This window comes from Castanea sativa, chromosome 1, assembly GCF_040712315.1.
Source record: "Castanea sativa cultivar Marrone di Chiusa Pesio chromosome 1, ASM4071231v1".
NCBI classification, from domain to species: Eukaryota; Viridiplantae; Streptophyta; class Magnoliopsida; order Fagales; family Fagaceae; genus Castanea; species Castanea sativa.
Genome location: NC_134013.1, coordinates 64,929,792 through 64,947,172, shown reverse-complemented (window position 1 = coordinate 64,947,172; position 17,381 = coordinate 64,929,792). Strand labels below are relative to the sequence as shown.

The following is a 17,381-nucleotide window of genomic DNA, read 5'->3' as shown; positions in this document are numbered from 1 at the left end:
CACATCCCTTTTTTACTTTAATTTTACTTTTACAAAGTAGCCAAAGAGAGAGAATTGAGAAAAAAGTGAGAGCCCTTTCATGGGGATATCTTTTGCCAACTGAGAGAGCTTTGTACAGCAAAGAAAAGTGTAGACAAAAGCGATTGGGATGATGGTCCCACACTGCACTTTCTCGTGTATCTATCTAACTCTGCAATTTTTCCTGTTGTGCCAAACACATGGAAACCCATACGCTAGCTAGCTAGTTGTTGTAGTTGATTCCCTTTGATATACATACGTAGATGATATGAGTAATGACGAGTTGTGATTGTCATGGTGTGTGCAATGATATTCATTCAGACTATATTAAGCCTATCATACAAAACTCTTCATAATTTTTGTTTTCATATTTATATTTTTGATATTCAAACCAATAAGTCATGTAGTTTGCCCCTTCAAAAAAAAAAAAAAGTCATTTAGTTTGCTTGACTATATGTTGGTGCGTACTTACTGCTTATTAAATTGCAATTTTAGGAAAATCATTGACATATTTTAAGGTTCAATCTTATCAAAGATTGTCTTCCTTATTTGGTGATTATCAAAAAAAAAAAAAAATGTCTTCCTTATTTGGAGATAGCATAATGCATACTTACCTAGCATAATTGTTTTCATTTTTGGAGTGACAAGAAAGCTAGAACAGCAATTGAAACCATAATCAGTACACATATGAAGTTAAATGAAGGCTTCTTGATGGCATAAGGAAATCCAACAATCAGTACCCATTTTACACCATAATCACCATACATACTTGAATTGTAACCTATGTGATGTCGAAAGCCAACATTGTCATATTATACATAGTGGACTCAAAATATATCCATATGAGTGGAACTTAAATTTGTAATCTTTTATTATTGAAAACCAATGCACAAGAAGAAATGGATCTAATTCGGGGCAGAATTTGATGGTAAAATTCTTCCACAGGGCTTTGGTTTTACAATCCCATAAGGGACAGAACCAAGATTTGGAATTAGCATGGTAGCTCTACTATACTAGTGTGCGGTGGGTTTGTGGTTTTGTTGTTGCTTAGCGGCTGAAGGTTTTTTAAAATTTTTATTTTTATTTTTTTAAAGCGTATTGGATCTGAATTTTTTTTTTTTTTAAAAGCTTTGTTGTTGGTAATTTTTTTGTTGAGCTAATTTTTTGAGGCTTGTATATTTTGTTTTAGATTTAAGATCTTTAATTTTTTTATGGCCTTTAAAATGAGGAAAATACTAAAGTTACAATTTTTTTTTTTTTTTACAAATAGCTAATATAGTGAATGGTTATTGATAAGTAAAAAAAATAATGTAAATAGTGGGTTGAGATGTGAACTAATAAGAATTTACTACCTTAATAGTTTGTAGAAAAGTACATAGCTATAATATTACTCTCAAGAGAATCAATGGTATTATTAAGGGAAGACAAAGTGTTATTTTATAAAATGAAAATTGGTAAAATTAGTACCACATATATACTAACATTTTTTAAGGGGCATTACCCTCCAAAGCCAATGAGTGGCTCCCTCCCTGAGTCCCATCCTATCTGGATTTCTTTTATTGCAACAAAGGAAGAGATTTTACCTGTATTTTTTTTTTTTTTTTGGCTGAAGAATTTACCTGTATTACGTCTTGAATGTGTGTGTGTGTGTGTATATATATATATATATATTACTTTATTTATTTATTTATAATCTAACATTTTTTTTAATGTACATATCGTAGTACCACCCTCAGAACACTAGTGTGTAATTTGCAATACTCTCATTATCATCAGTCTCTTCTTTCTCATCTCTCTTATGTGATTAGTGCCGACACCACTTCTTTAAAGATGGTAAATGACTTCACCCCATCCCAACCGTCGGTCCGTTGTACAACTTTTTTCCTTCTCGAAGAGGGAGCAAAAACATCTATGATTTGATTTCGTCTTGCCTCTTAACTATCCCCAATCCCCTGGCTGATAGTAAGCCACAACCATATGTTGTCTCATTCCACAAAGTAGCCTTCGATGTCAACGTGGTGCATGACTCTTCTTACAAACTTGATCATAAATCTTAACTTACTAATAGAATACACCTAAATCCTATCGCATTGAGCATTCACATTGAGTCTTATAAATGTCATATGTCGGTAATATTTAGCATTAGAGCTCTAAGAGCATTTACATTGAGTCTCTCAAATGCCATATGTTGGTATGATTTAACATTAAAGCCCTAAAAACTCCCATTACCCGGTCTTCCAATTGTAAACAAATTTACAATTATACTACTATACCATCCTAAATGTAGGATGGTACTGTAGCTTAATTGTAAAAATAAAATATTACTTTTTATTAATCCTCTTCCTTGACTCACTTCTCTCTCTTCAGTTTTCATCACTCTCTCTCTTCAGTCTTCATCAGTCTTCACTCTTCACTATTTTTTTTTCTTGTCACCTACCCATATTAAGTGTTCACCGACCCATCTTTGTCGACTTGTTGGTGGTTATGGGTTGTTTGTGGGTTTGGCTAGGTTTTGGGTTTGATTGGTTTCAAGATCAGTTTGTTCTAGGTTGTTGATGGGTTGATCGGTGGTTATGGTTTGTTTATGGGTTAATTTGTGGTTGATGGTTTTGATTGCGAAATCGGTGTGGGTTTGGTCCATTGGTGATTGCAAGATTGGCGTGGATTGATGTGGGTGGTGTTGGCCGTGGGTGATGGGTATGGGTATAGGTATGGGTGGTGTTGGGTTTGCTTGCTAATGGGTTGGGTTTGCTAATGAGTTGGGTTTGCTTGCCGTGGGTGGTGTTGGGTTTGCTTCTTTTTATTTTTTATTTTTCTAGTGGTGGTGGGTCTGAGGAGTGTGGGTGTGGTTGGTTTGTGATTGATGGTGATGGTTTCAATCTGTGGTGGTTATAATGGTTGTTGATTGCTTGCTAACATGTTGTGGTTGTTTAAATGTTTAATTTAGCTGCTTGAAGGTTTTGTTTTTAGGCAATGAGGTAGTGGTGGTTTGTTTTAGTTTGGTAGCTTTTTTTGGGTTTGTTCGTGGTGGTGGTGATGGGAGTAGGTGGTTGCAGTGGTAGGGTAAGAGAGATGGGAGAGAACAGAGATGGATTTAAGATATATTATTTTATTTGTAAATATATTATTTTAATGTAGTATATGAAAAAATAAAAGTTGAGATATTGGGCGAGTTATAAAATAGTTTGGTATAAGAGATAAAGTAGGCTTTAAGATGGTAAAATAAAACACTTCGAAAATAGTGGATGTAAATGCATTAAAACTTCCCATTACCTGATCTTGCAAAGTCTTACAATTGCAAAAATATTTGCAATTGTGCTACAATGTCATCACTGTAGCCGCTTGTGAAAGGTTTATATTGTATTTATGGTGGTGGAGTATTTTTAATTATTTTTTATGAAAAGAAAGAGAAACAAAGAGTTGGTGAAATTAATATTTTAATAAATAGATGAAATAAATAAAAGTTAAAATGTAGTATATGTTATAAAATAATATGATATAATTAATAAAGTAATTTTTAAGAGAATAAAATAGAGTAGTTTTAATTTTCAACATAAAAAATCACACTTCAAAGAATATTTACACTAGCACGAACCAGTGCGTACTCCCATTTGGTTTTTCTTGTTCCTTTTCATTTCTTGGCTACTTTATGGTGGAAATCAAAGTCAGAACTATTTCATGTGAAGTGAAAAAGTAAAAACGTGAATGCTTGTAAAAAGAAAGAAAAATTTGCAGTTTTTCCCTTGGGCTAGTCCAGCAAAGTAAAACTATCACGTGAATAGCAACATAGCATTAAATTAAAAGGCAATAGATACACAGTTTCAGCGCAGTGCAGACAGCAGAGTAGTGAAACTAAGTGCAGCCCAATCCAGTCACAAAAAAACGAAATCCGGATAACAACACAATCCACTCCCTCAACCAATCACCTATCTCCACGTGTCAAAAGGGCATTACATCACCTTCATATCTCTCACTCTCTCTCTCTTCACAGTGGGTCAAGCCCTTTCTCTCCCCCACAAAAAGTTCCTCTTTCTCACTTTTTTTCTCACCTAAACTTCACTCCCACTCAGAAACTCAATAGAAAATTAAAAACTTTACAAAGAGAGATCGTGTATGAGTGGAAGAAAGATGTGCAACAAGAATAGTCCTGATATGAAAACCAGGTCTATGACCAAGAAAGAGAAAGCCAGAGGCAGAGTTAGAGTTAGAGTTAGAGAGCCACTTAAACCAGCTCGCAAATCAAGAACCAAAACCAGAAAGCCCAAGTTCCTCAGTCTCCGCTTAGAACTCTCCTCAGAAAACTCAAATACTACTAGCTCCACCCAAATGATCAAAAACGATAAAACCAATAGCACCCACCAGCAACAACAACAACAACAACAACAACAACACCAGCTAAACCTTTTCCCTTTACACCCAGAAAACCTAGTTGAGGACAAAGACTTACACGACGAAAACGTAGCGTTCCTCTTCAACAGCACCGAGAGTGGTGGTGCAAGCCTCAACTTCCTTGGATCATCTTCAGAGGAAGACTCGCTCTCTCCCCCAACACCATCGCTAACATACCCTTATGGAAGCGAGGAAGCCAATAACAATGGTGACTGTAGCAACTACAGTTCCAGTAGATCCAAGCTTTTAAGAACAGCCATGAGGATCAAGGAGAGAGACCCGAGTAAAGAGAAGTGGGTGTGTTACTCTGAAGTGGTGGAGAAGAAGCAGAAGGTGGAGCTAGAGGAAGTGAGTAGCTGTACAAGGCGGACTATGACGACTACGACGACGATGATGAAGACACAGGGTTTGTTGTCTTTGAACCTTGATTATCAGGGGATCATGAATGCTTGGTCTGATAAGGGCCCACTTTATATTGAAGGAGAGTCCCCACAGACTGTACCTGTGTTGCATGATGAAGCCAATGTGAGATCTTTCATCTCTCTTACTTTTTCTTATTTTATTTTCAATTATTTTGTACCATATATATGTCTTCGGTATATAAACACATACCTCTCTATGTGACTTAATGAAGTGTGTACATACCTATATCTACCCCCAAGCGAGTATACTCTGAGTACTATAAAAGTGTATTTTTTCTATAACAGTAGGTCTTATTAATTAAATTTATAATGAAACGTATCATTTATATGCGGGCTACTTAATAATTTTCCTTACTTATGTGTATTTTTTTATGGACTCATTTGTTTAGGGTGTGACATAATAAATTTAGAGGTTGACAGTTGAATCTGTCATATAATTGATTAATGGGTATTTTTAGTCTATTTCATAGACGAGAGAGGTTGTATATATGCTTTTTTTTTTTTTTTTTTTTTGTGTGGTAGTAAAAGTTTTTTTTTTTTTTTTTGAGAATTGGTAGTAAAAGTTTTTAAGGTTAGGAATATAGGATCTTAAATTTAGCAATGTTTGTACAATGGCACATGGTACATAGCATTGTCCATTGAGTATTTTATTGACCATGGGGCAAATGGCAATTAAAGTTTTGAATGGTATTGCTAACTGGAATCTTCGGCCCATGCACAATTGCACTTTTCGCTTTTTTGGGGCCCAGTAAACCTTAGCCAGCTGTGGCGTATGGCCCAGTCCACCAACATTTTGTTGGTTGGAATTATTGGTAGTTTTAGACATCGTACGTATATTATAGAGATTCATATCTCAACCCTTCGATCTATCTCTAGACTTTTTAGGTATCTTTTTTGTTATATCAAATCAATCATGTTACAATTCAGTGAGTGAATATCATTGGAGCAGTTGATGGAAGCAATTTTGCTAAAATATATAAAACTAAATCATACACAACATTCAGTCTATTTGGTATATATATGAGTGACTAGATATAACTATTTAAGAGATGCTGCCTTCTTTAGATACAAGAATGGATTGGATTTGGTTTATTGGAATATATAGGTCTCTTATTTTGATACTAGCAATATGTTAATAATGAATTAACAAGTTTTTCTTTCTTGGTCTTGGAGTTGCATTGATGTTGGCTTGTAACATGTCACATGCTTGGATCTAGATTTTGTAAATTAAGGTCCACATATATATATATATATATATATATATATATATATATATATATATATAATTCTCTCCATTTTTGAGATAATTCGATAGTTGAAAAAAGGAAATAATTTGAACTCTAAATATTTTTGTTGAAAGCGCTAAGAAATACCAATTGAGTTATAAAGTTCTTAACCACATATGTTGATAATCATATATAATTTTGATCGGCTTGTAGGTGTTGGTGGATGGGTATGGAAGCATTGGGAATATATGGAGGGTTCCAGAAATGGGTAGTAGTGATGATATTGGTTGTAGAATGAAAGTGAAAGAGGAGGAATTGGAATTGGAATTGAAAGGCAAAGATGGTTGGAAGATGAGGCACAGAGAAGCTAGTGTGTTGAGATACAAGGAGAAGAGGCAAAACAGACTCTTCTCAAAACGTATTAGATACGAAGTTCGAAAGCTTAATGCTGAAAAGCGACCCCGTATGAAGGTAACCCTCAGCCTATATAATTGGTATGAGTTTTTGAGATTTCACTTTCAGCTTTTAATGCAATGCTTCAAATGTTTAAAATTGTGAAAGGTGCATTTCCTCCATTATTTTCTAAGTCCTGTTTTTTTAGTCTCAATCTCAAACAAACCCAAGTTAATATTTCAAAACTGTGGTTCCTGTGTCAACAATGACACTGAATGATGCCATATTTAAGTCATGAAATGTGACATTTGCCTTTGCGTATAGGAAGGTTATGACCGCTGCATGCAAAATGACATTTTTAGAGTGTCCAATATCTAAGTGGCACGTCAACATTTTAGTTGAGTAAAGCTACATGCTCACCAATCTATGTTAAACTACCCAACAATACTATTCCTTTCAACGTTTTAAATTGTTGAAAATTTTTCTAAAACTCTGCATAAGTTAAAGGTTTGACTGGAATTTGAAAGCTCCATCTCTATAAAGCCCCTTGCCATTGTTACCAATATTCATAATAAACCAAGGATTAGATGATTTGGGGCATTATCATTAATAATATTCATTATCCCAGTAAAAGTAGAGATTGTTGAGAATTTAAATTTCCTACTGTAGTTAATAATGGTTTCATAATTGTGCTTTCTGTAGCAATATTTGTGGGTTTTATTTTTTACCTACTAGAAAGAGTGAGGAGTGAAGATTTGAATTTAGGTTATCAATAAGAGAGATCTGAACCACAATATATATATAATGTTTTGGGTATACTACAAGAGCCTTAGGTTTTATTTATTTATTTATTTATTTTTAATTTTTAATGCTAAATTAAAGTGTGATGTTACAGACACAATAATTTTCACAATTGTTGATACTGACACTTGGACACTGAAAGTCTTCCTCCCTTTAGTCTCTAGTTTGAAAAAGTATTTTGTATCAAATGATACCATATTATCTGTATCAAAATTTAGTAAACGAGATATATGTGTTCAAAATAACTACTATTAACATGTCTTTCAATTATTAGTGGGTTAATTATTATTTGCTGACATGTCTTATACTTATTAAATTTTGATAACGTTGACATTTGATACCAAATACTTTATCCCCTAGTAGAATTCTCTCTAAGATCTTTATATATATAATTCAATAAAACAAAGTTTGTGCGATTTCTAGGATTCCTTGAAGGGACGATTTTCTCTCCAAAAAAACTACAATAAAAAGAAAAATATCGTGTTTATTTTTCAAATTCAATTCCCGGCGGCTAAAGAAATTAATTTCAAAGCTACCCCTGTTTATGACTAGTCTAAACAATGACGTTCTTAATTAACGTGGCCCTTCATTTTTGACAACTACATTTTATTTTATCTTATTTTGGCTTATCGTCTTCATTCGTGACAAGTAGTAACAGTTTGCTCTGGGTATAAAGTATAAATTAACAGTTGAACAACCATCGTGTGTGATTGGATTGATTTTTTTATTTGATGCAAATGGTAAATATATTACACAGGTGAATACAGATTCAATAAATAATTTCCAGGGGGCCAATTAATAAATATTAGTAAGAAAGGGACTCGCATATCCCAAACAAGCTTTATAAATTGCATCCCATAGCCTAATTGAATGTTAAAATTATCGATCACGTGACAAGTCACGTGACCAAAAATTTGATTTTCATGTATTATCCTTGTAGTCAATGGTAGAACCAAGATTTTAATTTAGGAGGATCAGATTAGAAGACAATATTAATAGAATAAAAAATATTGATTGATATATATTAATGATAAAATAATTAAAACAATTGTGAGCAACTGTAATTGCAAAATCAATCTACCTCAATATGAGTTTGTTAAGAATTCAATCTGAACCCATTATTAAGCTTAAATTTTTCATAATCTTAGTTAACTACAAGTGAATTTTTCATATCATTAAAATAATTAAACAAAAACAATCAACTCCATAGTTACTAACAATCAAAGTATGAGTTTCATCTAATTACATAAAGTTACTAACATGCAAATTTCACTACCTTGATTGCTTTTAAGCTTTTAAAAAATATGTAGTATTCAACCCTTAATTTTCGTCTATTCTTCTCAACGGTGGAAAAAGTAAGAGAACGGATGGAAAAAAATAGATAGGTGAAGGCTTTAGGTTTTAGCATGGTTCAAGCACATTAAGAATTTATAATCATTTTGTGAAAAATATTAAATATGGATGAATGAGTTGCCACTTGAATAATAGCGTGGTGAAAATGTGTGACAATGACTGAAATAAATTGAGAATTTGATGCCATTTTTGTTTTTTCTAGGTGCTAGATCGATTCTTTAAAGTATAATAGGTCTTTTTTGTCATTTTTCTACGTCGGTATAGGAGTGTGCTAACGGGCTATTGGGAAAGTGGGAATGCTCTTTTGTTTTTGTTATTTGATTTGCTAACTATGAAGGTACTGAAATTTTATGTTTGTGATTTGCATGTGATCCTTAATTTTAATGGTTAATGGGGATGGGGGGGTGCAATTTGTAAATTTGTTACAATTGGGTTGGAGTTTGGAGAATGCAAGTTTTCATGGTTTTTACTTTTTGGTGCAAAATGCAAGTACCTTCATAGTTTAGGGTGGTTTTCTACAATTGACTCAAAACAAAATAAAATGAGCAAAAATATAAACAGTTCTTAATACCACTATTTTTTTTTTGGGTTGAAAACAAACATAAAAGACAACAACAAAAAAAAAGTTTGTAGATTGTTACTATAAAATGATATCAAGAAATGCTGGACATTTTACTGCTCTTATATGTTTTAAATCTGGTTGTATTTACGTGAGTTATTTCTATCATTTTTTTCCTTATAATTTGTATCTTTGCAGGGTAGATTCGTGAAGAGAAGTTGAGAAGTGTAGACTTTTGGACATAATATCAGTTGGAGGGCATCATCTTTTGGAGAAAATATACTGTTCTAATGGTGGATCACGGCACTTATTTATTGTTCCTCTAAAGAGATCTCACTTGTTTAGAATTGTTAAGTCAGCTTATGATAAAAAAAAAAAAAAAAAATGTTAAACTGAGTTAGAAATTTTAAATAGGTTGGAATTTTTTAGTGGAATGAAGGATAAGTGATATGGTCCACCATGATGACGTATAATTTCTCCTTCTTTTGAGCGTCTATATTAGGTTTTCTTGATTAGTTTTTTTTTTTTTTTTTTTTTTTTTCTTACTTGTTGCATACGGCTTGTAAGTTGTAGCATAGTAAAGGCATGAATATAATAAGCACTGCGTAAAACAAGAATGGGAAAAAAAATTAAAAAGAAAAAAGAAAAGAAAGCTGTAGAATTTAGGCACCAATTAAGTTCTAAGCAATGCCTACTTTGAAATAACGGATGAGATCCGATCTTGGTTGCTTAATTTTCCCATGAATGGGCTTCTTTCCCATGTTGCAGGTTTGATCTATCTCCCCCAAAAATCAAAGCTAAAATTTTTATTTGTGAAAGCAAAATTCACAATTATATTAGTGGAGTTACCACTTACCACAAAATTCTTAAAGGTAATAATAAATTGGATTGGACCAATATTTATCTTAATACGACATGACTCTGTTTCAAGCAAATTTTGGAGGAGTTAGTTGATTTCATAACTATATCAAAGGTGCCAAGTAAACATATTGTGACCATGAAATCTGCATTGTCTATAATCTCATCTTGACATTTAGGTTAGGTTAGGGGTATAAATGAATTTAGCTATTTATGAATAATTTAAACTTGGTTCTAAAATGTCTTGTTTATGTTTGTTTGTTTAGTAAGTCAAGTTCAAATTAAAGTTTATATTTGATTATTAAATGAGCTAAGTTCAAACATAATTATGTGTTCACGAATGTTTCAAGTTAAATTTTTTATAAAAATATGTTAAGATTGCATGTATGCTAACAAATTTAGATAAAATGACAAGTTTTTACAAAATAAGAGACCAAATTGACAAAAATGAGTCTTATGTACTAATTTGACAACTAAGGTAAAATTCAACTAACTAAATTAAATCTTAACCTATAATTTTTTTGAAGGGTAAAACATGATTTTAAATATATATAGAAATAATTTCTTGAGAAATTATGAACACAATTTTTGGAGGAAAGTTCTTCCAACCCATTATATGACAACTCAAAAAAATACGTGTACTTTTAGTTATATAATCTATTTAAATAGTCATGTGACTTATTTAAATAATTTAATAAACTGTATGATTTAATATAGGTTGATGGTCTTATAAACTCTCCCACATAATCAATTGGAGGAGATTCCTCAAAACTAGTTTGAGGAAAAATTTAGTAAAAAAGATTATATATCTCAAACAAAATATTCATCTAAGTTGGTTTGGATGAATGTTTTCCAACCTCTTATGTGGCGATTTATAAAATCATACACCCATATTAAATCAAATGAATTATAAAATTGGAAAGATCCATGGATCCCCAATGAAACAGGTTTCATTCCCAAGTCAGAAGTGGAGTTATTGACATTGCTCATCTAGTTTCAAATGTAATTGACCAAGACACCAGGCAATGAGATATAGGGAAACTGTCTAATTTGTTTGAGCCAGCAACGGTGAATATGATTCTTAATATCCACCTATCTGATCAGCTATTGCATGACCAAGTCTTTTGGTGTTTGTCCTCCTCTAGGGAGTTCTCCTTGAAATCAGCCTACAAAGCCATTAACAGTTCAAATACTCAAGCTCGCCCTCTATTGCAGGCTAAGGATTGGAAGGAGCTATGGAAAATTAATGCAAATGCTAGACTCAAAAACCTTATATGAAAAACAAGTTGGAATATCCTTAACAACAGGTTCCCTATTCCTTCACTAAATTTTTATGTGTAATAATGCTTCAAAATCTTTAGAGCATTGTTCCTTCAATGTGATTGGGTTGCACAAATCTGATTGATTTCCCCATTGACTACAAACTTAAGTAATTTGTCAAATATATCTATTATAGATTGGGTTAAGATTATTCTCAACCCAAAAACTATTTTGGGGTTGGATGATGATTCTGCCAAAGAATTTCAATTGTATACCTTATTTATTTGTTATCAAATACAGTTTCCAAGAACAAAGCTAGGGTGGAGGGATCTAAAAGCAGTCCAATTGAGCTTGCTAGACAGGTGAGGTGTGTCTTTGAAGAGCGTAAACAAGCTTGGAGTGAATTACCAAGGAGACCACCCAAAATTGATATTTGACAGCCTCCTCCAAACAACTGGATTAAGTTAAACTTTGATGCAGCAATCAAGGAAGAGAAAACTTCTATTGCAGTAGTGGGTAGAGATGACTTAAGAAAGCTTCCGTTGGTGTGGAATGAACAATTGGAGCAAGGGAATTCTTTGCTAGGGGAAACCAAAGTAGCTTGGTGGTGTGCCATAAAGTGCACTGCTAGGGAAGGTTACTGAAATATAATCTTAAAAGGTGATGCTCTAAGTGTTATTGAGCCCTTGAAGAACTTAGAATATGTCCCTCATTGGAATGTCAAGCTCATATTCGATGATATTCTATATTTAGCTAAATCTTTTGCAAAATTTTCATTTTCTTTTGCAAATAGAGAGATCAATGTCCTTCTTCATCTCCTTGCCCAATGGATTGTTTTTGTTTATTAGTCTAGGCCAATTCCCATCTCCAATCCGTCTCTTTCTATTATGGAGGCTCTAGATAGAGATAATTTCAGGCACAAACCTTTTTATATATAATTCCATTATTTTGGGTTGAACAATAAAGTATATATTCAAAAAAATAGTTTTTGTTGATAAAATTATTATTAAATAAAATACATAAAGGACCACTTGTGCTCCCTTTGGTCTTAAGACAAGCTCTATGGTGTCAGGAACACATGTCAACGGGAAAACAACCAAAGCAGGACCTGCCTCACATCATGATTCCGACATTTGAATTGTTTGTTTGTTTGTTTTCTTGCGTAAATTGGGTCAAAAGGAAACGGAAAAAGGCAAATGTTCCTAAGAATATTCACGGATCAAAATTGATACCAAATGGTTTTTTTGGTTAGTATTATGAATATTGTCTGCCAAAATTTTAAATGAATCCTTTTATATTTTTAAAAAAATATTTTTAAATACTGCAATATTTAATTTAGTAACCATCAATTTAGTTAATATTCTATATTGTTTTTAAATTTAAAACTCATTATTCTTATTTTAATATATATAACTAATTCACCTGAGCAGTGCTAGATATATTACAAATTTTACTATATAAGCATTACATGATTACATGTTATCAATCGGAAAATATTTTATTTAAACATTCATTTATTATGTTGTTTAAGTATTACCAATTATATTCTTGCCACACCAACACCATTGACAATATACTTACACAAAAATAGTCAAGAGCCGTGTAACTTAATTGACACCTTTGTATATAAAGTACTTGAAAATCTGTAAGAAAAAAGGTTCAAACAGCAGAGACAATAGCATATTGTAAGTTTGTAATTTAATTGACAATATAATCTTTTATTTTATTAAGACGTATCATTATATATGCCAATGACATTGTTAAAATTAATATTTTTAGTTTCATATTTTACTATTTATATTAAACATTGATATTTTCATATTATTTTTTATTATAATCTTAAATTTTTTATCTCTTAAGATTTTTTTAATATAATTTGACTGATTAGATCTTATTGTCAAGTATTGTATATTATATATTAGATTTTAAATAAACAAAAAAAAAATAAAAATAATTTTAAATTATTATAATATAATATGAGATAATATTCTTTTTCTAGAGCCAAATGAGTGAATAAAAGAATATTATATAGATTATCATCTCATTCACTAACTTGTTATATATTTTGCTCGAAAGAACAACTAAAATTCAAAAAAGAAGTAACTTAAAACAGTGGTCCCAGGACCACCCTAACTTGCAAAAAAAAAAAATGTTTGTGAGTGTGTCTATATATATATATATATATATGAGATTAAATTATGTAAGGACGTGATATAAAGCTCATGTTTTACCCTTCCAATCCTAATATACCACATCATCTTATCACATATTTAAAAATAAGCATAACCACACTCAATCAATTCTAATACCCATGTATAAATCTAACCAAATTGAGAGTTTATTGAGATCTTATGAGTGGTAGGATGTATTGAATTTTAAGGAAAATGTTGATATGACAATCTCTTATTGAATAGTGTAAACATAGGTTTACACCCAACCTTACTGAATTCGAACTCTACACACACACACTTGCCAATATATATATATATATATATATATATATATATATATATATATATATATATATATATATGCACTAAACTAACCTGTTTGTGTCCACACTAATAAAAATGTTGAACAATGACTTGAGAATTACAAAAATAAGAGTAATGCTACATTTACAATATTTTCACAATAATTTCATAACAAACCCAATGTGGTAAGCTATTACCGATTTTAATTTGAGCCCAATATTGATATTATTTTTTTTACCAACCAATAATAACTTTTTGTATAATATTTATTGTAAAAATGTTATAAACGTAGCATTATTCCAAAATTAATTCTGCCCCCTAAGTATAATCCTTAATCCCTTAAAAAAAAAAAGCTTAAATAACAACAAAAAATATTAGTCCAAATAAAAACAAACATAAACCAAACAAGACCAAACAACAACAAGTGAACAAATTATTCAACAAAAAGCCTATTATAAAAATAAATAAAAAAGATAAAATTTGTAACTTGTTCAACCTATTTAATAAAAATAATCTCTAATTTCATTTTTCTTAAAAAAAATGGTAGCAAGAAAAATAATGTGATTGTGAGTAGGGGTGTTCACCAAACCGCACTAAAACTACTTACAAAATGGCATAACCGTACTGCACCGCAAGTAACAGTGCATTGCACCGTATGGTACAATGTGTTTTTATAATAAAAAAAACCGCACAAACCGCACCGCACCTTACCCTCTCTATATATTTATATATTTATTTATTTTTAATATTAAATATATTATTAATAGTTTAATAACCCTAATTTAAAAAAAAAAAGTTTGATAACCCTAACAAGTGTTGACTAGGAAAACCAACCCAAAATAAAGAAAAACTAGATCAATAGTTTAAAATTTGGCCCAAAACAAAGGAAAAATTAGTTTTGGGTTGAGTAGGAAGTGGCCGAAATTTGAAAAATATACCGACTTCAAACTGTTCAAACCTCATTTTATACACTGCATTGTACATGTGACTGCAAAAATGAGGTGCAGTGCAGTTATAATTTTGGCAAAACTCTAAACTGCATTGCACTGTACCGCACTGCACTACAAGCACCCCTAGTTGTGAGTTTTCCTTAATAGTGACTACAGTTACACTCTTTTTGGTTTACAGTTGCAATAATATTACTCTCCTTAACGACTTGACTCGTAATTGTAACAAATATTCAAGTTATTGCTTTATTAGATTTATATAGTTTAAATTTCTTAGTAACCACATAACCAAAAAAAAAAAAAATCTAAAGCCACCATTGACCTAAAAAGATGTTATATTATTTAGTAATTAACTAGCCTCGTTAAAGTGCTTGTGATGAGGCCTTTTTTAAAAAAATATATATATATATAGTGTATGTAAGATTAAGAATTAAGAAAATTAAAAATTAAAAAAAAAAAAAAATATATATATATATATATGTGTGTGTGTGTGTGTGTGTGTGTGTGTGTGTGTGTTAGAAAGTGGTCTTGGGGGAAATATCAAAGTGGACTAAGAAGTTTTTATTTTTTTTATTTTTTATTTAATTTTTGGATAACTTTGTTTCGAAGACATAAATTAGTAAGAGAATGTCCTATTTTGTAAGCATTTTATGTTGAGTTTGAAATATATTTTTACCCTGTTGATCTCAAATTTTGTCCCTATTAAACATAAGATCCAGGGGTATTTCAAAATCATATAAAAGTTCAATTTAAAAATAGAAATCATGTTATAGATAGTATAGATATATCAAAGGCTTAATTAGTTGTATTTTAATATCTTTTTTTTTTTTTGAGAAACACACACACACACACACACATGTAGGAGAAGGGGAATGAGATAAGGGAATACACTTATACGCCAACACCAAGGCAGTTAGTGTCGTGGAGTAAGTAATAAACTCCTTCTCAATATTACACCTTACCGATGTGGAACGACTCAACAACACTGAGGAGGTGTTTGGTAGAGTATTTTGAGATGAAATTTTTGTAATTTTTTGAAATACGTGTGGGTAAAAAAGTATATGAAAATGTGTGTAATGTTGTTTAAAATATAAAAATGTGAGTTTGAAATGGAAAAACAAACGGGCCCTGAGTATCTTTATTTTTTAGAAACACACACACATATATATACAGAGAAGCACACACACATAACATGTGTATGATACAAAATTTAGAATATACTCAAAAAAGAAATAACCTACATATGTTTATTTTCGTTTTGTTTTCAGATCCGTACGTAATGTACCCATACATATGTTTATTTACGTTTTTTTAATGGATAGAAATCATAGAATTTACGTTTTGTTTTCATTTTCGTATTTTATGCCATTGAAATCTATAATCAAATGAAACAAGTATATATTCTGTACCATATATATTTGTTCCGTAGTAGGTTCCAACTAACTCAACTGGTAGAGTTTTTGATAGTTAAATAAGAGATCTGGGATTCAGTCTCCGACTACACCAAAAACTGATTGATGTCTTAATCTGATGATAAAATGCTATTATCAAGAGAAGACGCTATAAGTTGGAACTATATATATTATGGGGACACGATTTTCAGACCAAACCCAAAAATGTGAGGATCTTAGCCCAGTGAACCCATTACAATAAATTTGTAGAAAGTGGGTCAAAGAGCTAAGTTTTAGTGCATGGATAATAGTTAATATGGTTTCGGATGATGAGCCAACAAGAATTGTACCCGGTTTGTGCAAGAAAGTTTGTCTTCGTCACAGTCCGAGGAGCTCTGTTCTAGTATAATTAAATGACAATAGTTACAGGAGCTGTTGAGATTGCTATAGTGCTTTCTCTTCTCCTTTTTCCATCCCTCCTCCTTCTTTGGGATCTCTACCCTTATTTATATTACATATATCTCTCCCTTCATCCTTACCTTACACGTGGACTACATGTGGACAGTTGATGGTTTATGCTGATACTTGTCTCATCAACCCCCTCTAAAAGTCTTCTGGGGTGGCTGTAAGACTGCCATAAAACTGTTCAGAGGTCACTTCCTCATTAATGCGGTGGTAGCAGCTTTCCCTTAGACATTTTTGAATCCTTATCCCTCTTGTACGTTCATGATGCTTGTTGCTATCATTAGAACTTCTTGAATGGTCATCCTTGATCCTTAGGATCTATACCAAATTTGTGTTTAGCTTTATCCGAAGAGATAGTACTCCTCGAACTTGGACCACCCATGCTTCTCAGCCAAAACTATATGCTCTCGGCCAAATTCCAAAATCCATGACCCCACACACACACACATATATTTGTTCCATATATTATTATGGTATAGAGGGCAAACGTGCACAACTTTATATTGGCAGAATAAATTTTCTGCATGTTAAAAAAGATGAAATATATTTATATATATATATATATATATATATATATATATATTATTGAAAATATTTTTTTATATTAAAACACAAACAAACAATTCAATTCTGAAACTACAACTAGTGCTAGACTATAGAATATAGATTCCTTATGAAATTGCTATAATTGGCCCTACGTATCTCACATTATTTAATTTTTATAATATTTCGATAATTATAATAGAGTTAGAAGATTTGAACTTTAAATGTTTTTATTGAAAATGCAACCATTGAACTACAAGCTAGACTTTTGGTTATATATAT

At 31.6% G+C, this 17,381-nt stretch overlaps 1 protein-coding gene across 1 annotated transcript; it reads left to right on the top strand.

Annotated features, from left to right (window-relative positions):
• Positions 1 to 3,801: 3,801 nt before the first annotated feature.
• Positions 3,802 to 10,079, top strand: LOC142624341 (uncharacterized). The gene is made up of 3 exons (XM_075797909.1): positions 3,802 to 4,932; positions 6,269 to 6,526; positions 9,360 to 10,079. Exons 1-3 carry the CDS (start codon positions 4,132 to 4,134, stop codon positions 9,381 to 9,383), a joined length of 1,083 nt encoding a protein of 360 aa, XP_075654024.1. The 5' UTR covers positions 3,802 to 4,131; the 3' UTR covers positions 9,384 to 10,079.
• Positions 10,080 to 17,381: the final 7,302 nt, after the last annotated feature.

What these genes read in the sequence shown, in the direction of transcription:
- LOC142624341 (XM_075797909.1), top strand. Translation starts at nt 4,132, where the DNA reads ATGAGTGGAAGAAAGATGTGCAACAAGAATAGTCCTGATATGAAAACC. An exon ending in TGTTGCATGATGAAGCCAAT is followed by an intron (nt 4,933 to 6,268) that starts GTGAGATCTTTC and finishes ATCGGCTTGTAG; the next exon opens with GTGTTGGTGGATGGGTATGG. An exon ending in AAAAGCGACCCCGTATGAAG is followed by an intron (nt 6,527 to 9,359) that starts GTAACCCTCAGC and finishes GTATCTTTGCAG; the next exon opens with GGTAGATTCGTGAAGAGAAG.